Genomic DNA, 24,922 nt, shown 5'->3' with positions numbered 1-24,922 from the left:
TACAGCCATATGGCGATTGCGGGTTTTAGTCCCCATCTTGACCCTGCCATTCGACAACAACTCCACAGAGCCATTTTGGCTTTTTGGATGATGTTGTTTAGGTGCGAATTCCAAGTAAGCTTTTGGTCAAAAGTTACCCCTAGATACTTGGTTAGAGAGCTAGTACTGGTAGTGACTAAATATAAAGGGATATTTTTCTAAAGGTCATAGCAGACATATCAACTCGGAAAGGAAACCTTTTGCGAGCTGTCATCGGCTTTCGCGCGCTGTCAACCGCGAGGCGAGGCGTTTACGTTACTGTGCTTATAAGTGTGCTTGAAGTATGGAGTTTCATACAAAGAATACTGATCGCCTCGAGTTGATACGGTTACGATCCCTTTCTAGGTTGATAAATGTGCTACGTACGGCCTTTATTGGCGTTCTTAAGAGAAGGTTTTCGTTTGGTTATATAAAATTTTAAGCGTTCCATTTAAATTAAAAACTACGATAAGTATGATTGACCCAGAACACAGGCCATAAAGAGTCAGAAAAGGCAAAAAGAAACCAAATCTCACCTCATATTCCTCATAGCATAAAACGGCGCCAAAAGTGGTAAATCGAGCATAGGCGATGGCAACACTGGCGGCGGGACGGGCGGACTAGGCCCTAACAACGCGCCCAGGCCTGGGAAAATGAAATATAATTGTTAGTAATCCGTTGAAAAGAGTTACTGTTTACTAGTGGATCCCGTTTTACCCCCTTAGGGATTGAATTTTGCAAAGTCCCGTCTTAGTGAGCACCTACGTTCTAAAAGGAACCCCCATGCAAAATTTGAGCACTTGTAAAGCCTGGTCCGTGAGCACGTAGAATTTTGTCCAATGACCCCAAGCTACCCATTCTTATCCCTCGCGCGTAATTATATTGCTGTCGCGACTGTGCGACGGGCGCCTGCAGTGAATGTGCGAGCGCGACAGCAACATAATTACGCGCGAGCGATAAGGATGGGTAGCTTGGGGTCATTGGACAAAATTCTACGTGCTTACGGACCAGGCTTTAGTTTCTGAGATTTCGTGATGAGTGAGTGAGCCAGTCAGTCAATTAATGACCTCTCGCTTTTATAAATATAGATTTGTCACAAGAGTGGACTGGTCACAGGGAAAAGCATTATTGTAGGTTCGTCACACATTCTATATTTTTCGAGACGAATTGATCAATATTACTTATTCACGTTAATGACAGATTTACTTTCAATGTATGAAAGTTACAAAAGTGTGTTGAATAAAATCTTTGTTTCTTTCTTTCATAATAAAACAAAGAAAGTTAGCTTTTTGCTAGAGTTTTTGAATGATTGCGCATTATTTGTTGTTATTGCATTATGTATCATACATATTATTAGTGAATTAATTTACATAGGATTGAAGTATAAAAATAGAATATAATGTAAGTATTTCCGTAAACATGTGTCGATTTACGTAATTGATCGTCGCCTGTATAATTTGACTGCAGCAGTAACAGTTAGTAGGTTTCTTTATGTTCGTCATGCCCGTTTTCACCATCAATCCCTAATTTTAAGTGACCCCTATGGTAACACTTATCGGGCATTTTGTTTTCTAAGGGTCACTTAAAAATTACAGATTTATGGTGAAAACGGACATTATTCATTTAACCCTAGATGCTATCACTAGTGAAAGTGACAAATACAATTTACAAAATTGACTCTTGACTGTGATATAATATAACAAACGCTAGATTAATCCACTAGAACACACTAAACTTCTTTAAGGGAATATGATAATGAAAACACTGTCGTAAATAACAGTAAACAACTGGTTTAATGTCAAAAGACGAATTAAAACCATAAAATAAAAAGTTAATTAAAAGACATGACACACAACTACATGTTAATATTAAAATGAAACAAATAAACTCACCAAGATTGAAAGGAGTATTCTCATGCAAGAAAGAGACATCCACGTTCAAAGGGTTAGGCGGAGGTCGATTCCTCATCAACATGGTCATTTGTCGCGCCAATTCCTGATTCTGCCTCAACAAAGCCTGGTTATTGCCCAAAGCGTTCTCAAAATTCGTTCTCTGCTCATTCAATGCCCCATTCACTGGGTAATTCTCTCGAGGCATCTGATTCATGTCACGTCTTTGCATAAAATCGTTCTGATGGAAGCCGTTAGGTTTAAAATTCAAATTGTTGGCCCCCGAAACCGGCGTGTTTTGGTTCGGATATTCGAAGTTTTGGATCGGACTTCGCTCATTCACTTGAGACATCATATTGTAGAAATTGTCCCCAATGAAGTTCTTTGGAGGTGGTTGCTGGAAGCCCCGATTGTAAAACATCTTCTCCTGCATTTTGTTGAAGTCTTCTTGGTAATGCCCATCCATGGGCATTTTGAAATCCATGTTATTTTGGATCGGATTTTCGTCTCTCGATCGATCCATCGATAGGTTCAAATGGTTCAAATAGCTTAGCAACTCTGCCTCCTGACTCTGGTCTTTGTAACCGTCGAATTTGTTCGGGAATCGCTGGTTATTGAAAGGGTTTTCGTAGCTCAAATCCAAATTCAAACTGTTCGGTCGGTTGTAGTTATTCATGTATGTCGTGTCAGGTAGCGAGTTTCTTTGGCTCGGTTCGAAGAAGTTGTAATACTTGTCGTCGTACTTTGGACTGGAAAATTGGGCGCCGCCAATCTCCTGGGCAGCTAATCGGAGAAGGTTGAGCTGTTCTGGCGTGACGTCAGAGTTGGATTCTGGGAACGGGTCGATGCCCAGTAAGGTGCTGACGTCACTTTCAGGGTAATTGACGAAGTTTGAGCCTCCATAACCGTTTTGTAAATAGTTAAAGCCGTTCTGGTCGTTTTGGCCATAGTTGTATAGGTTCTGGTAGTATGACGGTGGTACGTATGAGGTGTTTGTGTCGGCTTTGGGGTACTGGCCAGGTAGACCGCTTAGCGTTTTATCCTGGACCGGGTTTGAGCTGCAAAGGAATAAAATAACTGTTTCAGTAAAATTTTTATAGTTTATAGGACGAGAATCGTTCCCGACGCCCTTTTTGGAACGCCAGGTACAGACGACAGCACTTCAAGACAATTCGGCATCTTATGCCATTGTAATAACCGCTATTTTGCAATAACGTACAGCCTGATGTGCTATCGACTGTGCTACGGATTGAATGCTGACCTGCTTCCTTCTGTAGGTGTTGTCTCGTCGAGAATCTTTGTGATGAGATCACGGACCATCGAGTTTTCCTCCATAATGCGTTCCGACTGGAAAGAATTAACAAAAAAAGATTTTAAGAGGATGACATCGAAAGTGATTTTTCAGGAATATTCAGGTTTTATTTAAGAATTTTTCGCAAACCACGTAATCGAGTGGAAGCCGACATAACTTGCAAAACACAGATAGGGAACATAAAAGTTGGAGGATACTTCTGCTGGTTGGCAAACAAACCTACATTATTAAACTAACTTTTGGAAATTGGCATGGGATAGATAACTTCAAAAAGATAGAACTTTGCTACAAACTGTCTAGCCTTTTAACACCCCATTAAATATTATCCTAATAAGCAAAGACTGTTCATTGTGGAAAACCTTGGAGGAGGCCTTTGTCCAGCAGTGGACGTCATTTGGCTGAAACGAACGAACGAACTAAGCAAAGACACAAATAATATCATAGCCTCTTAATATCTGACTAATGAAAGGATCATTCAATATGATTTTCTTAGTAAATGCTAGAGGTATCTAATATCTTGCTCAACCGGATAAGCTATTTCATTAACAAGTGAAAAGGTGACCTTAATGATACGATCACCTTACAATCCTTTGTGATTACAATGAATGAAAAATATTCAAATAGGGATATGACATAAACATGTTATCTAATATCAACAATTTAAGGTGCTAATCTCATTACTAACACCTGGTATTTCTCACAACAAGTATGACATCATTTGGTGCACTTATAAAAAGTCATGTTTAGCCTGGCAACAGAAAGTGCAAAAAGAAATAAGTTTTGGCCAGCAGTGGGACATAATAGTTGTTAATCATCATCACCATCATCATTTCAGTCATAGGATGTCTACTGCTGAACATAGGCCTCCCCCAATGACTTCCATGTTGACCGGTTAGCTAAGTAAATGAATAAATTAATAAAGACAAGTGCTGCTGAATACTTCCTAGTAATATTATAAATGCGAAAGTTTATGTGGATGTCTGGATGTTTGTTACTCTTTCACGCAAAAACTACTGAACGGATTTTGATGAAACTTTACAGTATTATTGTTTATAACCCAGAATAACATATAGGCTATTAATTATAACGATCTGTGACAAACTAAATTCCACGCGGGTGAAGCCGCGGGCAAAAGATATATCTTATAAATACATAATCTAATGCATCAAAGTGAAATGAGGAATAGAATAATTTAGCCTACATTTTGGCACTTAAAAATACACAAGGTATTTTTAGATTCCCCTAGTTTTCCTAGAATGTATACAGATAAATTAATTATGAAGAATGTGCTTATGTTAATTTTAACCAGGACGTTATAAATAGCAATTGATTCGTGGATTTTGCATGTATGATATGTAGATTAAGTGATAAATAACGATTGAGACTTTGTGCTCTTGTATGCTAAAATGTTGCGTCCAATTGTTATTGATAGGTCAATAACACGATGACGATGCCATCGCGACAACTGATTGCAAGATTGCACTTTCAAAGAGTTGATTCAAACGAACACAACAAAACATTGCTTGCAATATAAATGCCATTTGTACACATTTTTGTGAAGTATGAAGAATAACTAACTTAAGAAATATAATTATGTAGTTCAAAAATTTGCTATAATCAGTAACAAGATGGGCTCCTCATACTTAGTTTTATTCTCAAGTTTGGGTAAGACTGATTAAATATAAAACTTTGTGGTTAAATTGTATAAAATTAATCGCTCCAGAAAATTATTCCCTGAGAGTTGGCACTACTGGGGAACTTTCCGTAACAATACTAACATAATGCTAATTTAGGAAGTGCAGAGCCACGGACACAAACATAGCTAGCCGTAATGGCCTTCTTCAATTTGTCAAAATATCTTGAATTTAGCAATATGCGGGTTATTATTATTCAGCTACTAGGAAAAATTGCAAATCCAAAAGATAATGCACTGCAATCACAAATAATAATGTATTCTAGCATAGTCTCAATAGAAGTCAAATGTTTGACTACAAAATGAATGTACTGAGATACTAAAATGTCAATTATTGATGAATTGTCTAGCAATATGCGTACAAAAAAGTGGATAAACCGCCATTGAGGTGTGCAATAAACAATAATGGGAAAGACTTAGCTGTAAATTACATATTGAGACAACACAAACATTGATTACTAGTGAAATATACACAAGGTCATTTGAATTTATGCATTTACGTATAACTTTTGCTAAATCTAACACTGGAAATATTCAAATTGGTATTAATCTTATAACATCAGAATTAGAAATGGGGCATTGGTGACATTTTGTCACATACATTAAGGTACAAAAACAGTAGGTAGGTGCTAACTGTTTGTTATGAATATTATTAATAGCTACATTAGAGTCTCATGTCTGAGTGAATGGAAATTAGGTAACTTTTGCACCTGCTTCTAACCTCAGCAGTGAAGGACATGTCTCATAAACAAAATTACAGAGAAAGTAGGAACAAAATTAAGCATATTGAGAAGTGGCATTACCTAACAAGATCTCAGTAAAACTCCAATTAGAATGTTGTAATATTCACCAGCATTGTGTAATAGTTAAATAGATTATTACATTACCTTGTTATTTTGTCCTCTAACGTGCAAACTACATAATTCTAAAAATATTGTGTGCATTCTTCAGATGTCATCGTCCAAACTCGAGGGCAAAAAACACATCGACACTAAAACTAAACAGCACTATTTAGCCATGTTTTATCCAAACAACACCACCAACTCACGCGAATGTTAATAACAAACACATTTCAATAGATTCGCTGAGATTTTTCCCGGATTTTGGGTCAAATTGACAGCTCAAGACATTTACTACACCCATGTAAAATGGCAAGTTTTCACAACACTTCACCACTTACCTGATCAGATTCATTTTCGACGGTTTTGTACGTATTACCTATGTGACATAGATCACTGAAGGCCATTTAAATTAAAAGTTATTCCTTGCCACGATACATACGAGCTTTTGGTGCTAAGCCATTTTTTCTATGACCTACATGTGTATGTATAAAATTGTACGTACTACAACTACAGTGTTGCTGTCAAATAAACGAGAGGCAAAATACGAAACTGATTTTGTACTTGATAAAATTGATTGAATTGTATGATTACTTACTGGAATTCAGGTAAAATATTAAAACAAACACTTTATAATATTTTGCAAATTTCCCGCCCTTTGATCAATTTGATTGAAAAACTTTTTTTTATTTTTTAGTCAATGCATTTTTTGACAGGAAAAATTAGATGTGCACTTATCTGCATAGTATTTTTAGTAATTATATCGATATTAAATAATAACAGGAATTTTATTTAGGACACTTTATCGTATTTTTATTAAATAATAACGAAATTTGTATTAAGCCTCTCTCATAATTTATTAATAATAATATTTTCACTGTGGCAACCCAAGTATTTTCACGAAAAGCACAAAAATGACAAAATGCAAGAAATTTTCATTTTCTTTAAGAAGTTACAATCGACGTTGAATAGATGGCGCTCGCACCCGTTACGATTCATTGTACTAACAAGTTATAGATGGCACTGGTGTGAGATATTAGTTTATTTCGCAGAAATAAAAAATAAAATTTAATAATATGTTTTAATAAAGTCTCTTTAAAATACTCTGTCATACTTGGGTATTGTATTTTTTAAGCTTCTCATCATAAACATTTAAGCCACAGGACCAAGGAACATAATTATTTACTTACTCACTCACGTCTGGCCTCTCACTCTCACTTAAATAATGATTTCTAGATTGATCAGCTATTGCATTTAACACAAACATTTTGTCCCTACCGGAATTCGATCTGTCGGCGCTTAGTCCGTTGCAAACCATCATGAGACCGACCGCCGAAAAGTAATATTCATCGTTGACCTTCCAATAAAACTAGGNTTGTTTAAATAATAACAACAACTTCACAAATTCCTTAAATTAGTGCATTGACTCTACTCGGACTGATTTGCGAAATTTGTGTTTATAGCCCCTTTTTGTGTGAATAGCACGTTAAACACCTAACAGGTAAAAAATATTTATCTTATGCAATGTAAAAACCTTTTTCCTATCGTTTTTCAATGTGGATTTCTTGAAATTATAGACGATAATAATTATTTTGATCGTTTATTAATTATTACAAATTTTGTTCAAAATGTCCTTTCTATTTATAATAGTTTATTAATTATTACAAATTTTGTTCAAAATTTCTTTGAAAACTCAGTAAAAACTCATTTATTTCTGTAAGTAGGCTTTAAAAAAGCACTTTTACACGTCCCAGTATTAACCCTACCACTGCTTCAGGACAATAAATGGGCCAGTGCTGAGAAGAAGCAGCGCAAGAAACTCAGACACTATTGTCAGCCTCTTTTTCAAAGGTTTACAGGTTTTCAAAATACATAGTTATAAATATTTATGCGAGCTAGGCAGTTACGCATCCCAAACATTTTTATCTTTTAAATAATCATCGACAGTACCTTAATGAAAAAGGGCTACTATAAAAGTAGCCCTTTTTCATTAAGGTACTTTTAATATGTGCTTTGAATTTATGAATGGGTAGTTCTACAACAGTTTGTGGTAATTTATTAAATAATTTAATACATTTCCCCATAAATGAATTCCCAATCTTATGCAGTCTGAAATTTGGAACGGCAAGTTTATTTTTGTTTCTTGTATTAAAGTTATGCAAATCGCTCTTTTTATTATTACAAGCTTTATATTGACTTCACTTGTTAGTATGTGTGGGACAAATCTTGCTACTGAATTTAGGACCACTTCTCCTCAACCGATTGAGCTGAAATTTGGTATACTTATGTAAGTACAATGACAATGCAATGTTATGGTACCATTGAGCTGGTCTGATGATGGAGTCAAGAGGTGGCCATAGGAACTCCTAAACGAAACGGCGGAAACTTATCGAGTTTGGGTTCGTTGGATTCGACTTCCCGAGCACTTTGATGCTAAATGATGACCAGGGCCCAGAAATTGAGAAAAAGTGTAAAATAAAATTATAAATAAAAAAATAACTTTTTTAAAAACAAGCTTTATCCTGAAATGCAGTTGTACTTAAATGAAAAAAATAATTGTATGCTAGGTTCAAAAAATTTCGAAAGCTTGTAGCGCAAACAGAAAAAAAGAGGAATAAATTCCATGCGCGATACAAGCTTTCGAAATTCTTTGAACCTAGCATACAATTATTTTTTTTCATTTAAGTACAACTGCATTTCAGGATAAAGCTTGTTTTTAAAAAACTTATTTTTTTATTTATATTTGTGAATTGCTCTATATTTTTGCGAACATATAAAAGGTTTTCATAAATTAACTGTGAAGCTACTGTCAGTAGGTATGTTAATTTCCTTAAAAATCTGTGACGTCATAATATGTCAATGTCACCCCTTCCGTGCCGCTTTCATACCTCAGGCACTGACTGAGTTAAGTGCTAGATTATTTACATTATTTTATGTCACATATTATGACTTGCATGGGCCTCGTAAGAAGGCTCAAGGTCACCCAAAGGGCGATGGAGCGGGCCATGCTTGGAGTTTCCCTGCGTGATCGAATCAGAAATGAGGAGATCCGCAGGAGAACCAAAGTGACCGATATAGCTCGCAGAATTGNGTTGGGGCGGAAAAGCACCCGAGTGGCGGCCACGGGCAGGAAGACGTAGCGTGGGCAGGCGTCGTACTAGGTGGACTGGCGATCTGGTTAAGGTCGCGGGAAGAGCCTGGATGCGGGAAGCGCAGGACCGTGCATTGTGGAAAACCTTGGAGGAGGCCTTTGTCCAGCAGTGGACGTCATTTGGCTGAAACGAACGAACGATTATGACTTGCATGATGGATTTTCTTATAAAACCTTTCATTCCAAATTTCATTTTATTCAAGACCTATTTTCACAAAGCTAATTAATAGCCAATAGTCAAAGTCAATATTCCATATTTATTGCGTCTTGTTCAAATCAAAATCAAATCAAATCAAATCAAAATTCATTTATTTGCTTGATAAGCGGTACACAGCAGATGTCCATATAAAAATAGTTCGCACAAATCACCACAACTGGCATGCAAATAGCTTACAACTACTTAATCTACGCAATTTAATAGACACATACAACAAAACAGGAAACATGTGGGTACATACTACTGAAACTTAAAAGCATTAAACAGAGAGCAGAAATAACGCTCTCTGGCATTAAAGTATTCCTTAATGGTGTAAAAACCCTTCCCAATCAGCCATGATTTTAATTTTCCTTTAAAAATATTTAACGGCAAAGATTTCATTTCTTCGTCCAACCTATTATAAACCTTAATAGCCATACAGTACGCATTATTAATACATAAAGATGTCGTCACGATAGGAAGGTTTAATTTATGAGGACGTCTTATATTAAAATTGCAAACGTCTTTTTTGGTTTGAAATAAGTTGAGGTTGCTTTTGACAAATACACATAGCTCATAAATATACAAACACGGGACAGTCAGCAATTTGAGTTCCTTAAAAAGTGGTCTGCAAGATGTTAAAATATCAACATTGCAGATTGCCCGAATACACTGCTTTTGGGCTATAAGTACCCGTTGAACATGGCATGAGTTGCCCCAAAGAATAATGGCGTACCTGAGAAGTGAACTCACATAACCATGGTATGCCTGTATGGCAACTTTTTTCTCACAGATTTTTGTTAGCCGCCATAGTGCATAAGCAAACGAATTTAATTTAGTGCACATTTTATCGATATGACTCTTCCACGAGCAGCGATCATCCAGTAATATTCCCAAGAATAAAGTCTGAGATGATTCTTTAATATCCTCACTTCCAAATTTGACTTGTAAGGGGACTTTATTTGCATTTTTATTAATAAATTGTATAAATGTCGTTTTGTTTATATTAGCATGTAGATTATTGTTATTGAGCCAGGTGATTACTTTATATATTGTGTCATTGATGTCTTGATTGTATGTTTTAGTATCGTTGCACGGTATGACAACAGATACATCGTCAGCGAAAAGATTACATTTAAATTTTATACAATTAGGAAGGTCATTTATATATAATAAAAATAATAAGGGACCTAAAATACTTCCTTGTGGTACCCCAAATTTATTTTGTTTGATGTCAGATTTATATTTGTGTATTTCCATATTCGTGTCAATATTCGAGATTTCTACAAATTGCTTCCTATTACTTAAATAGCTGTTTAACCACTGATTTGCCATACCTCTAATACCATATTTGTTACATTTACTTAATAAAATATCATGTGATACGAAATCAAAGGCCTTGCTCATGTCAAAGAACACCACAGTTACAGGCTTGCGTTTATCCATATACTCAAAGATGTTCCTCAATAACATAAAAGCTGCCAAAGATGTCGATTTACCTTTTTGGAATCCACACTGTTCCTTTCCTATTATATCCATTTTTTGCGAGAAATTTGTAAGACGGATATGCATTATTCTTTCAAAAATTTTTGATATTGTCGGTAGAAGGGAGACTGGTCGATAGTTAGCTACATCACATCTGTCACCTTTTTTAAAAAGAGGCTTAATCACTGCCATTTTTAGTGGTTCAGGAAATATACCTGTACTAAGTGAAAGATTTATTAAGTAGGTTAACACCGTGACAATTTCCATTTTACATGTTTTTAGTATCTTAGTTTGTATCTCGTCATGACCAGTCGATTTTGTGTTTTTAAGTGAAGTAACCACTTTCAAAACTTCTTGTTCGTCAGTTGGAGTTAAGAAAATAGTGGCATCTTTGTATTGTATTTGATTTGAGTTATGACTGTGATTATTTAAAACTGAATTAGTCAAATTAATGTAATAGTTGTTGAAAATATTAGATATGTCAGTAGGATCATTAATTTCGTTATTGTCAATTAGCAATTTGTCAATATGTTTACCCATTACGTTATTATATGTCTTGTGTCTGATTAAGTCCCATGTAGCCTTACATACATTTTTACAGTTATCTAAATATCTTTTGTTTGCAAGTTTTTGAGCCTGGTATATGCATTTCTTAAGGTACTTTGAGTATTGCTTATACTTAATTTTTAACGAACCATGTCGTTTCTTATAATAGTGAAAACGAAGTTTTCTTTTGGTTATTGTGGATTTTTTTAAACCTTTCGTAAACCAATTTGTTGATTTAGTAGAAGGGTTTATTTTGATTCTTTTAATCGGAAAACATAAGTCATAAAACAATTTGAACTCTTCGTAGAACAGGTTAAATGCTGTAGACATTTCCTCTTCTTCAAAGACATTACTCCACGTTAGACTACTTAAGCACTCACGAAATTTAGAAATATTGTCTGGGTTGTAGTCTCTTATATTGCAATACCAGTATTTGGGAATTTTGTTTGGTATGACTACATCGAAAGTAACAGATTGTGCAGTGTCGTGATCTGATAAACCTAGCATGTGTGTTTCACCTACAGCTTCCGGTATGTTACTCATAATTTGGTCCAAACATGATTTTTTACGTGTGGGAGATAATATATGCAATACGAAGTTATAGTTAGCAGCAATTCTTTTTAACTCATATGAACTATTATTTTCCTTCAAAATATCAATGTTTAGATCCCCAGCAATCACAACTTTATACTTTATTTTGCGCTTTAATGTATCTAAAAGCTGTTCAAACATTCGGAAGAATATCGTTATGTCTGCCGTCGGCGTTCTGTAAATACAAACCACAATGCATTTGATTTGCGTTATTTCTACGCCGCAACATTCAAAAACAATACTCTTAGATAACTCTTTTAGAAAAGTCAACTCTCTTGTTTGGATGTCATTAGCAGTTAGAATGCAGACACCACCTCTTTTTTGATGGGACCTAGAGTATGATGCTGCCAAGTAATAACCCGAGATGTTGATATTTCCCTCACTACCAGCCTTCACAAACGTCTCACTAAAACAAAGCACTTTGAACTGTTTATTTTTTGATGAAAGTTCGTCTAAGGTCAACTCAACCAACTCTTTCTTACCGAGTAGCCCAGCTATATTTTGATGGAAAACAGAAAATGCGCTATTTTGCACGAAAAAAATCATTATTAGTTGGTTGTCTGCGATGTAGTTCTGGTTTAAGCGATTTATCTTTCATAAAGTATTCCGTTATTAGTTTTTGTTTAGGAACTGTAATCTGTTTTTGATTAGGTAAATTATTTATTTTGTTGAAAATTTGTTTTTATTGTTGGTAGAGTAATTTATGTCTTTAAGCCCCGGTTTGCACAAAAAGCGAAGGTGAGGATATGACGTGTTTGATAATAACCAAGCAGATTTCGTTGTATCCACATTACCTCTTCGCTCAGATTCGGAGGAAACCGGACCTTGTAAAAATATTATTAAAATGGCAACTATCTATAACTTACCCACATATCTATTAGGCATGTCCCCACCCAAGTGGAAGGTCCTGGAGCTCTCGCTGAGCAGGTCTATCATAGACCTGGCCGCACGCACACACACGCACGTGCCGTCTATAATCTTTGGTAGTTTGACAGCCACCTTCATGGATGGGAAGGCAAGTTCCACTGGCTCTCTGGAAGATAGTAGAAACCTTTCATCTGTGCTCGCAGCGTAAAGGTTTATAGATCGTTTCATCCACGAAGACGCGCCCCACCAATTTTTGGTCGAGGTCGCGCGTGGTGCGGGGAGTTTGATCCGAGCAATCCGAGCGTCATTATTGTAGTGTGCGTGTGCACTCATGGATGATTTAGCGTGTACCGATAACACTCAAACAGCGAAAGAATGGTGGGGCGCGTCTTCGTGGATGAAACGATCTATACCTTTCACCGGCTTATGGGCAGACCCGCCAATAGGTGGACCGACGATCTGGTGAAGGTCGCGGGAGGTGCCTGGATGCGGGCGGCTCAGGACCGGTTGTTGTGGAAACCTTGGGAGAGGCTTTCATCCAGCAGTGGACGTCGTTTTGCGGAAACGACTGGTGGTATTTGATAAATTTACATTACATTACCCATTTTCATTAATTTCTTATAGAATTGCCTGTTTATAAATAAATTGATTAAAATTACAATTAAGGTTAAAGTACGCTTGCATACTTTAAGGTGAATGATTATTTAAATAGCAAGAGTGCATGGACTTCACTTGCCAAGGTTGCACTTGTTGCGTATACTTAAATATCCATTGGGGTATCTAGGATTATTAGTATCAAGAGTGAGTAGTCGCTCTACGAATTGGTAGTCCAACATCCTGCATCCTGGACCATTCTGAGGCGGGCACGGCCCACCCTACATACATCGAATGTAGGTCTATTTAGCTTTGATCACCCAGGTGATCAAGCTTGATCACCCACGGTTAAGTAGTCCACTTTGATCACGTAGGTGATCTTATCCATGGGTGATCAAAGGACACCGAAGTGCCGTTTGGAGTCCACTTACCATCCTACATACATCGAATATACAGTAGCTACCTCGCTCTTTCTATAAATATTGAAAGAAAGATAAAAAGTACTTGTCAAACGGACTACGCCAGACGTAGGTCCACAGTTCCAGCTACTCAATACCCATTGCCGGTCATGTCGTCTCGTTCTATCGCAAAGAATCACCATTTGATGAGAGCGAGACAAAAAACGGAAATAGGTTGCTGGAACACGCGGTGACCACATACGGATACAAATCTTTGCTTGTGTTACCTACCTCAATTCTACTGGTAATAAAGAATTAATTTATTCTAAGGTATCATTGCTTCTTTAAGGCTCGATTCGACCAAACTTTTATCCGAGAATAACTCCTGGTATAACTGGTACATTGACAGTCAAAATGTCGAATAACTGACGATTTATTCTGAGTTTAATATATACTTTTGTTTGGTCGAATCCACCCCAAAAAGAATACTTACGGGTCAGGTTCTAACGGCTTCGGTTTCCTAGTGGGCATCTTGACAGCACACCAGAGGTTCAGGCGGAGGCCTTTGAATTCTCTCTCGTAGAGAGCCAATTTGATGGACTCAAACTTGAGATGCTTCTCCATATCTCGCAGGAGAGTGTAGGAGGCGAACTGGATGGCGTTTGAGAGCTGTTCTCTGAGGGCTAATCGAACCTGGGGGTGAGAAAGCCTTTTCAATCTTATTATAGATCGTTTCATCCACGAAGACGCGCTACACCAATTTTTGGTCGAGGGAAGCGCGGGGTGCGAGGAGTTTGATCCGAGCAATCCGAACGTCATTATTGTAGCGTGCGTGTGCACTCATGGATGATTTAGCGTGTACCGATAACACTCAAACATTAGCGGAAGAATGGTGGGGCGCGTCTTCGTGGATGAAACTTAACTTTGTTGTGCGGAAGCGCAGCGTGAGACGTCTACCGTGAAGGTGGAACGACGACATCATAAAGATAGCAGGAAGGCACTGGATGCAGGCTACCAACCGGTCAATATGAATACTTTTGGGGGAGGCCTATGTTCAGCAGTGAACGTCCAGTTGCTGAAATGATGACGATGATGATGAACTTTGCTGTTTGCTTCCGGTATAGAAGAAAGGATCACTGACAAAGATGACTGAGTTTCTTCCACCACTTCTCAGTACCAGTAGCCGATGTTGTGCTGAAGTGGTGGTAGGGCAAGTCATATTTGGGACGTGTATAAGTGCCCTAAAAAGGGCCTACATTCTAATCAAGAATTTCAATTCTTACTTCATTATAGCTCTGAGCTTGTAGCGGCGTGTACTGTCGGGAGTTGGCAACAAATTCTTCCAGCATTTCTAGCATCTGAAAAATACATTTACATTTAAATCGGTTCAGTGGTTCAGAAGGTAACATATGAGAGAAAGGAACTCAATCCTTGAACTCCTATATTCTTCTGATTAATTTCGTTGCGGGTCCAATGTGAGTTTAACTTTCCCTCGGGACAAACTTGACCTTCAATTTTTATTGACGGTAAAGCTATGTAGATCCTGGCTACACAGGAGTTGCAGCGGTAGGAACGAGAGATGGGAATAGTCCTTCAGATGAGAGGAAAAGGGAATCCTTTTTCTAGCAGAGGCTATAAGGCGTGAGGAGGGAAGAAGATCGTTAAGAGCTTACCGGCAGAGCCTCAATGCACCTCCTCTCCAGCTCGTCAGGGTCGCACTCCGGCTTCTGGTGCCAGATGTGAAGGTACGTGTTCATTTGCGTCACCACGCGAGGGTCTGGTAGGCCATCACAGCGGAGGTATTGGGCCCACTGGAATATCATCATCATCAGGTCATTTAGGCTATGTTCAGATGGCAAAATTATGACGCGCGTTTTCAAATCGCGCGACTAGACATCGTAGTATTTACATACAACCGATCACATGAGCGCGCTCAGAGAAAAAGTCTCTAGACGCAGGCGATCGCGCGTTGACGTGCGCTTTGACAGCTGTGACGTCCGTTGACTGTTCAGATGAGCGCGCGCTTCCATCGCAATAGCTTCTTCTACGTCCATTTTCTAAGCTCTATCGAAACAGACTGACGAGCTCCTCGCAACGCGCGTTAGCGCTTGTCATGTGAACTCTTTATAAATTAAATTCCGCGTTGACCTGCGTTAACGCGCGTTACATGTGAACATAGCCTTTGTCTTCACTGCAGGAGCACAACTTCTCTAATTTATCAGTGACAAAAGGATTTGGTTTACACTCCCCACGGTGGCCAGATGGGCTAGAAAGGGAACGTCACAGCGGAGGTATTGGGCCCACTGGCATATCATCATCATCATCAGGTCAATCAGTCTTCACTGGCGGAGCACGCCCCTCTCTGATTTCTCAGACACTCTCCCATTACCCTCTAATTACCAAATGGTTAAGTCTTACCTCAGCTTCCATCTGTTTCTTGTTCTCGAAATTCATTTTCTGCTTTTCATATTCTGAAAATATGATGACAATTTTAGATATTTAAAAATTAACATTACAGATAGAAGCAGTGGTCTCAGTAACATAAAGGTCCTGTCTTTCAAAATCAACCATGAGGAAAAAATCTCTATAAAACAACTGGAGGAGGAAAATGGGGCTCCTCTCGAATCAAGTTACTCAAGTTACAGGTGGACATTGTCGAGTGGGTAGGCCCTGCGATTTAGTGGGCCTCGTGGTTCCACAAAATTTACTGGTCGTCCCAATCGACCAGTGGGTACCAGTATGCGCAAAGCATTTCCCAAAGTTTAAAAAAAGGTATCTGCAACTCGCATCAAGCTAGTGCTTACTATGAAACCTTGAGCCCTTATGCTCTATATTGCTCTGTAAAATAATGCTTACTGTGAAACAAGTCGCAGGTCTTCTGCAGGATGTCCCTGCGGACCTCCTGTTCGGTGTTGTCCTTCGCCATCAGTTCTGCCCTCTCCCGCGCGAGGGCGGCGCGCTTCTCTTTAGCTCCCGCCAGGATGGCTTGTCTGGGAAGAGATGCGGATGTTGAAAAAGAGAGAAAAATAATGTTTTTCTGGTACTAATATTACTCCTACTATGAGAGCAAAAGCAACAAGATGGTTTTGATTACTATTTCATGGGACAATAACGCCCGTATTCACAAACGATGCTTGCTTAAGTGAAGCAGCAAATCGAACGCACAGCGTTGAATAGAGCTCTGTAATTGGTTCGTATGTCACCCTGTGCGTCCACGGGCACTGTGAGACCTCATAGTAATGTTTGTGAATACGGGCGTAATACTACCTAATAATATACTCTGAAATGAAAAGAAGCTTATTACTCGATTAAAACAGACAAATATTATGTAGGTTGATGAATACATAATAACAGGTAGTAGAGGAAATTCTATTATCTCTTATTAGCTAGGTAGGTACTATCATAGATACTTACCTATGATAAGTAAAAAAATCGTGTACAAGGGTGAATATCAACAAACTCGTTTTTTGCCTAATTCCGGTGGCGAATTTTAATTTCCACTTTCCAAAACTTTTTTGTGGCCGAAATAATAGTAAATAACTTGTATTATTCAATGATATGGTAGAGATCAAAATATTATTAATACTTCTCGAGATATGTCAATTTGAAATTATCAAGAGCCACCGAAATTGTATTTGAGCCACCGGAATTAACCCTTTAACGCACACCCTAACTTTTTTTTTAATTCGCTATATTTCTAAGTGGATATATATTCTATAGCGTTATTTATAACAACATGTAGTAATAAAATTATCAGAAACTAGATATTTTACGAGAAAATACAAAAAAACTAGTGGTCAGTATACTGACCACTGACCGTTCTGCATCACTAAAATCACCAATATTCATGTGAAATCACTGGCCAGTAAACTGGACACTTATAAAAAAACGGTTATTTTTATGTAAATTACATATTAAACTAAATAAAATAATTGCGTATAAAGTTATCAATCTTTAATTAGGCTAAAAACATAATATTCAACAAAGTATCATATAAAATGATTGTATTTCTTCTTCTGAGCCAAAAATAACATGAAAAAAATCAAAATTGAAAGTTTTGTCAACTAAAGTAAACATCTATATGTATAAAAATGAAACCCGTTTCGCGTTGTCACGGCATCACGTGTGAACGGCTGAACCGATTTCGATAATTCTTTTTTTTAAATGTTTGTGGAAGTCCAAGGATGGTTCTTACGGAAAAAAATATTAAGAAAATCTCTACGCTAAGGCGGTACGAAGTTCGCCGGGTCAGCTAGTTAAAATTCAAATTATAAAGAAAACTATAATTCTGATCAATAATTTCTGTATGCAGATACAACAAAACACCAAACTTTAATCATGTTAAAGAATCGTTTAGCATCTAAGTAAGTAGCTTTCACTCATACACTTGCCAGCGAAATTGAAAAATTTTGTATTCCTGTGCCGCTGATACTAATATTTACGGGTCTGCTGGAAAAACAATACCACAAGTCGCAAGTCTTTATAGCCCGATCAGGAGGACACAGTTGAGTGATGCAGGGAAGAAGAACTCTACGTCTCTCAAAGCTTCTTTGGAGAAGTAAGAGAGTGTCGAAATTGAGCCACTGTAATTGCTTTTTTTCGTGGGACAGTTTTGAAAGGCTATTTAAAACACTTAAAATATGAAATATCACATTTCTTTCATATCATTTGGAAGTCTTATTTAATGTATTTTATGGCTATACTATTTTTAAATTACTAGAATCCCCGAGAAAGAAGGAATAACACAATTTATGAGTAGAAATAGAGTTAGGACGCGCCACCGCTATTAGATTTTGGGTCTTTGAAATTTTTTTTAGTACATAAAATAACTACCTATTGTCCTGAAGACTTTGCTATCGTGTAAAACGCTGTATAAACTATATACAGAAAAAAAATCATCGCTCTAGTTACATTTCTCCCATCGATTCTCAGCTCCGCCGCGTAAAAAACGTGTTTGGGATATTCACCCACAACCCAAAAGTGGTGATTCTGGCGTTTGATGTTATAATTTTTGAATTTTCAATATTGGTCTCATACAAAAAGTTGATTGAATTTGATGATTCTGTTACACCGACATATTGAGAGACCAGAATTACCCCCTTTCGGGTTTCTCTCGCCGTTTTTACTACAACCATAATTAAAACTACAAAAACTAACTTCTCCGCCTCCTTCTCCGCTCGCCACTCCTCGATCCGCTGCAGCATCCATGCTTCTCTCTCCTTCTTATTCATCTTTTTCCAATTTTTCGGCTGTCACAATTACTATTATGAATCTATCTTTATGTTTAAAAATTAATTGCCGTTTGTCAGTCTCAAGAATTACTTGACCAATAAGAATCTTATTTGTAAGAAAACAATGTTTGTATGGAAAGAAAACGGGAATATTTTCCCGAATAAAATCAGATTCGCGAAAAACGGACTTCTTTCCGTTTTTCTACTTTCCGGTTTTTTCTTCACCAATTTGAAAGCCAGTTCATGAAAATTGGTTCCAAATGTATAGCGTAGCAGAATTAACGTATACAGAATTACTTTCTCAAATATTACTGTGGTTTTTATACACAATACGTCACACCACTGTGAAGTACCAACTTTGTATTGAAACAGAAGTACGCTCGTATCAAATTTCGTGTAGACGTGCATTAATTTAGACTGATTTTTTATCGTCAGTACTCGGCATCGGTGGATTTAAGGGACAATAAAAATGATAATTTTATTTATTGGGGACACGGGAAAGGTAAAAAGTGGGCAAATGTTTTGTGATAGGTAAAAAGCAGGGCAATTTTTAGCATTTCTCACTTAGCCTGTATCTCACCTGATGGAAAGCGATGATTAGATGATTGTGGGATTTTGCCAAAATATTGTCATAGTTTGAGAAAATGCCCAGAACTTCCTCATAAAAGTTTGATGAAAATCGGTTAAACTGTTTAAAAGTGGTCCTATCCTACTCAACCAGAACCACATAGCTAACTTTACACCCTGTATATCACTGAAATTACGTCATCATCCCATCATAAGGACATCCACTGCTGAACTTAGGCCCCCAATGAATTCCATAATGATCGGTTGGTAGCGCCTTCCTGTTACCTTTATGGGGTCATCAGTCCATCTTTTGGTTGGGTGGAGAAATTACGTACCTTTTCAAACTCCGGTATGTCCTCCTTGTCCTTGTCCTTTTTCCCCTTCTTCCCTTTCTTCCCCTTTTTCTCTGTGACTTCTTCTTCCTCCGTCACTTTGGGCTTTTCTTCCTCTGGCAAAGAAAGAATGTAGCTAACTACCTATAGTCCGAGATAAAACTTAATAAAATTGTCTATAGTCTGGTCACCGAGCATGTAGAATTTTGTCCAATGACCCCAAGCTACCCATCCATATCACTCGCGCGTAATTATATTGCTGTCGCGACTGTGCGACGGGCGCTCGCAGCGAGTGTGGTAGCTTGGGGTCATTGGACAAAATTCTACGTGCTCGGAGACTAGGCTATATAGTAATCCAATAATCATACTATTACAGGCCTAGTGGTTTACTCAGTTAGTGCCTGAGATAGTGAGCGGCACGGAAGGGGTGATTTTGACATTTATGACGCGACAGAGTCTACAAATCTGAACTTTGACATTTGACGTAACAAAAATCACCTCCCGTGTCGTTCCCATACCTGAGGCACTGACTGCGTTAAGTGTAACGTTAATAATCATTTATTTATTCCTGAATAAAATAAGTCATTTATTATTTTATTACCTGCTGCAAGAGATTCTTCGGACCATTGAAAGAATTCACTCGTTTTTTCTGTCACTTCTTCTACTGCCTAAAACGATACAAGAATAGCTTTTAAATATGTTAAAATTTAAACTTTAACGTCTTTATTATGACAATAGTTAATTAAATTTAAAGAAAACGGAACGGAATCTCCTTACCTCAGCCTTTTTCTTTCCCTTCTTTTTCTTTGGTTTGATTTCTGAAAAACAATAAAAGTAAGACGTGAAAAATGTGTTTATAACTTATTATTTATTTGCGACGACATTTTCAAAAAATTCGCAGCTCAGAGATTTATAACTACCTATGCCATTTTAACTTTAAAATTGATAACATTTTTTATGCAGAACAAGGCAGGTATTTGACCGAAATCGCAATCTAGAATAGTATATTTTGACTGATCATAATAATGATCATCATATAAAAAAACATAATAAACAATTTGTTTTTTTAAATATCTTGTTCCTACATACCCTGAAATAGCGATCTTAACAAAAATTTAATGCCAAAAAACAAACTGAAACGAATTTTACTTTAAGAAACAAAAACACCCTGTATGTCTTACATTTCATTCATCACTTTGACGTCACAGAATAATTTGATTACTTACCAATGGATGTCAGGTTATTATCTTTATATCGAAAAAATCAGCAATTTGTACACAAATCACATTTTTACAGTTCTCCGCTTAAGACGGGGAGAAAAGAAAGAAGTGTTGCCATAGCAACAAGTATATTGATGTAACTGGATGAGTTTACGACTTTGTGCGCGTAGAAATATTTTTCCAATACAGGGTGGAAACGATAAGTGATCTCACTCGATTGTTTCTAAACTGTACAAGATATATCATTTGGTTACTGATCGTGAAAGTGCTTTACGAGCTCTATCAAACGGTATCAATAAAAGGTTACAGAATAAACTGGATCTATCCGAAAGTTCTGTTTCCAGCTTAACGATTATTTAAATTACAAGAGTGCCTGGACTTTACCTGCCTAGCTCGCACTTATTACGTGACATGTAAGCTCTAAATAACTGTATTGGATTGAAAAAGAGGCTGACAAAGGTGACTGAGTTTCTTCCGCCACTTCTTCTCAGCACCAGCCCATTATGTTGTTCCGAAGTGGTGGTAGGGCAAGCTATATTTGGGACATGTATAAGTGCCCTGGAAAGGGCCTATGTACTGAATAAACTATTTCATTTCATTTCATTACAACCCAGTCGAGTTAACTGCGCACCTGGGCGGCCGTGGCGTCACCACGACGCTCTGGTACGGATAGTTCGAACGCAGGGAGATGTGCGGGTGAATGGGAAAGAGACCCGCATTCCAACGTGGTGCGCAGTTAGCTCGATTGGGATGTAAGTGTATTTACCTTCAACAACTGGAGGTAGGGATTCAAAAGAGGCGCTGGTGTAGGAGGTATCCGTAAACTGGATCTCCTCAGGTTCTGGTTCCAGGTCTGTGGTGGCCACCAGTACCTCCTCCTGGACCTCGGACTCTGGAAGAAAGATTTAATATAGCAGCTGCTAAGAAGTCGAAAGCAGCCCTCCTAGACAAGTGGCAAAACGTCAGGTTTTTTATCCACAACGTGGAAGCTCTTGACCTGCATCTCACTTGATGGACAGTGATGATCAGGCGAAGCTACACTCGGAATCCTCAACCACGGAGGAACTGGCTATCTTACCTCTTACTGCGAGAAAACATCAATGGTGTTAACATTGTTGTTTTGGCGACAGACTTAGGTATGATAGTGGTAGCTAGACTTAGACTTAGAACAAGTACCATCATCAACCAAACCGAACAGAAAAATATGCCCCCACTGGGAATTGAACCCGGGACCTTTGGGTCTGAAGCAGGCGGTCTTAGCACTAGACCACAGAGGCAGTCAAAAAGTTGTAATTTCGAAGAACGGTTTTTACATAGAGTTACTTCTCTCCGTGAAGAGATCCGATATTAAGAGCGATCAAAAACAACACTTGTCTGCTGCAACCTATCGCTAATTTCCCTAATTACTTATTAAATTGATTTATAGTTGTAGTTTGTAACTAAACTGATGGTGATGATGACGATGACGTACCTGGTGGTTCTTCATCCTGGAAAAATAAAGAATTTCGTTTACTTTAAATATTATAGGACTTTTACAAATCAAAATATTACTATAAAAGTAGTTTTGCTTGAAGGAGTAAGAGCCCAGAACAGACGGTGAAACGCAACTGCAACGAAACTGCAACTTTGTGATGATTCTGATGAATGAAACTGACACTGAAAGTTTCAAACTGGTCGCGTCATGTGTGGTCTCTCAACGGACGCTATGGCAGAAGCTTAGATGCAACTCAAAAGTAACTAGCAGTTGCAGTTTCGTTGCAGTTGCGTTTCACCGTCTGTTCTGGGCCTCAGAAGCATCCATCCATTTCGCGCTTAAACATCCTCACATAAACATTTATCTTATTCTTCAATATTTAAATACCCTAATAATAATAAGCCACGTAATAATCCCAAATGATTTTCCCAGGTGTGTAGATTTCTGAACCAAAATTCACTAAAATTGGTCCAGTAGTTTGCATAAGCATTTTTAATATTATAATAAACTTATTATTGACAAAATAAACTTTACCTTTTTCCCTTTTTTATCTTTGCCTTTCGCCATTGTTACAATATTTTTATTTCAGTAAAAAATTAACACAAAACGTCCAGATTTTCTAAAAATAAACGTATAAAAACATCACACAAAACCATTCAGAAAGCTGTCAATAAATACATTGACAGTAGACAGGTTTTGACATGGATTTATTTACATGATTGTCACAGTATCAACCAAAAGAGTATAGAACTTTAGAGTTTATTTATAAGGGACAAATATGCGAACATCAGGCCTCCCCAACCCGTCTGGCCAGCGTGGGGAGTGTAGGTAGACCAAATCCATCTCCTCTAGTAGAGAGCTCTTTGCAATAGAAACCTGTTGATTTTAATGAATAAATTCTTTTATTTCCATCTAATAACAATATACCTGCCTAATATTCTTGCACGGTCACCCATCCAGCTTCTGGCCTCTTTCAGCGTTGCCTTACAAGATCTTTAAGTTCAATATCAAAATAACCCTCCTTCTGGCGCAGTCGGGTAAAAATTCGGCTTCCTTGACCATTGCTTATTCAATTAGAATTAGACAATAATGAATTGTTAGTGAAACCTTGTTCGTAGCCTTGTATTAGACTAATTGAATGTATACAATGTTGCAGTCATTGCTGGATCAAATAGAGCAGAATATTTAGGTATTTTAGGTAATTAAACACACAAATATTGATGACTAGCGGCCGCCCGCGACTTCGTACGCGTAGACCCCGTTTTACCCCCTTAGGGGTTGAATTTTACAAAATCCCGTCTTAGTGAGCACCTACGTTCTAAAAGGAAAACCCATGCAAAATTTGAGACTCCTAGCACTTGCAGTTTCTGAGATTTCGTGATGAGTGAGTCAGTCAGTGACCTTTCGCTTTTATGTAAATACACCTAGAACAAACATTGTGTTCCTCTGTCGATGTACTCATCAAAACTGTGTTAAAGCAAAGGAATCCATGAATTATATGAATTCTAAAATACTTTCGTTCCGCCACATCAGCATTGCCGGTCAGCATAATTAAAATAGTGTTGTATAATATGCATATCGATACCCTTATTGTATCGACAGTCTCGATAAATCTTTTTGTTAGTTTCCATACATAATTAAATAGATTTAAGTATGCCCGTTTTCACCATCAATCCCTATTTTTTACGTGATCCCTTTGAAAACAAAATTCCTGTTACGTGTTACCACAGGTCACAAAAAATTAGGGATATATGGTGAAAACGGGCATTAGACATCCTACAAACTATCGACTTTTTGTCGGTCTCTCGAATATGAACAATTTATCGTTTTCAAGTGAATCTGGTAGAGGTCACGGGAAGTACCTGGATGCGGGCAGCGCAGGACCAGTCGTTCTGGAAATCCTTGGGGGAGCTGTTTGTCCAATAGGGGCGTCTTTTGGCTGAAAAGAACGAATCTATATGTATAAAAGCGAAAGGTCACTGACTGACTCACTCTTCACGAAATCTCAGAAACTACAAGAGCTAGGAGTCTCCAATTATGCATGGGGGTTCTTTTTAGAACGTAGGTGCTCACTAACACGGTATTTTGCAAAACCACCTCTAAGGGAGTGAAGCGGGATCCACGCGTACGAAGTCGCGGGCGGTCGCTGGTTATCGATATCCAAACGCCCATGGTTACACATCACTAGTTAATTCGTAATCAGCAGTTTGATTACTAATGAGCATAGTATTGAACTTGGTGTCAATAGGTATGTAAGTATTTCCCGAGTGTTTGAAAACGCTGAATAACTGTTAAGGGGAAGTAACAATAAGTTTTAGAGAAATTAATTAGAATCACCTTTCTAACGCCCGTATTTACAAACATTATTATGAAGTCTCACAGTGCGCGTGGACGCACAGTGTGACACATGAACCAATCACAGAGCTCTATTCAACGCGTCGTTTGTGAATACGGGCGTATTTGAAAGAAGGAATTGGACACAGTTATTAATCCACACTAATATTATAAAGCATGGCATC

At 37.7% G+C, this 24,922-nt stretch overlaps 2 protein-coding genes across 2 annotated transcripts in view; both read right to left on the bottom strand.

Annotated features, from left to right (window-relative positions):
- Nucleotides 1-22,042, bottom strand: part of LOC114361729 (uncharacterized) — a 49,837-nt gene extending 27,795 nt beyond the window's left edge. Inside the window, exons 1-15 of the mRNA XM_028316874.1 lie at nt 22,015-22,042; nt 21,696-21,821; nt 20,493-20,527; nt 20,311-20,377; nt 19,713-19,825; nt 18,737-18,828; nt 16,436-16,569; nt 15,998-16,050; nt 15,253-15,390; nt 14,863-14,937; nt 14,073-14,272; nt 12,591-12,753; nt 3,169-3,254; nt 1,911-2,965; nt 555-663 (exon numbers count right to left, since the gene is read on the bottom strand). Coding sequence (XP_028172675.1) covers nt 555-663; nt 1,911-2,965; nt 3,169-3,254; nt 12,591-12,753; nt 14,073-14,272; nt 14,863-14,937; nt 15,253-15,390; nt 15,998-16,050; nt 16,436-16,569; nt 18,737-18,828; nt 19,713-19,825; nt 20,311-20,377; nt 20,493-20,527; nt 21,696-21,821; nt 22,015-22,042 — 2,474 coding nt within the window. The remainder of the gene's footprint in view (nt 1-554; nt 664-1,910; nt 2,966-3,168; nt 3,255-12,590; nt 12,754-14,072; nt 14,273-14,862; nt 14,938-15,252; nt 15,391-15,997; nt 16,051-16,435; nt 16,570-18,736; nt 18,829-19,712; nt 19,826-20,310; nt 20,378-20,492; nt 20,528-21,695; nt 21,822-22,014) is intronic.
- LOC114361732 (homeobox protein 12) lies at nt 551-6,246 on the bottom strand. The gene is made up of 4 exons (XM_028316877.1): nt 6,093-6,246; nt 3,169-3,254; nt 1,911-2,965; nt 551-663 (listed from the first exon to the last, which is right to left on the bottom strand). Exons 1-4 carry the CDS (start codon nt 6,156-6,158, stop codon nt 551-553), a joined length of 1,320 nt encoding a protein of 439 aa, XP_028172678.1. The 5' UTR covers nt 6,159-6,246.
- Nucleotides 22,043-24,922: the final 2,880 nt, after the last annotated feature.

Source organism: Ostrinia furnacalis, unplaced genomic scaffold (genome assembly GCF_004193835.3).
Source record: "Ostrinia furnacalis isolate ACB-3 unplaced genomic scaffold, ASM419383v2 OfSCF5965, whole genome shotgun sequence".
NCBI classification, from domain to species: Eukaryota; Metazoa; Arthropoda; class Insecta; order Lepidoptera; family Crambidae; genus Ostrinia; species Ostrinia furnacalis.
Note: the sequence above shows the minus strand (reverse complement) of the source record. Positions and strands in the feature narration are given on the sequence as shown.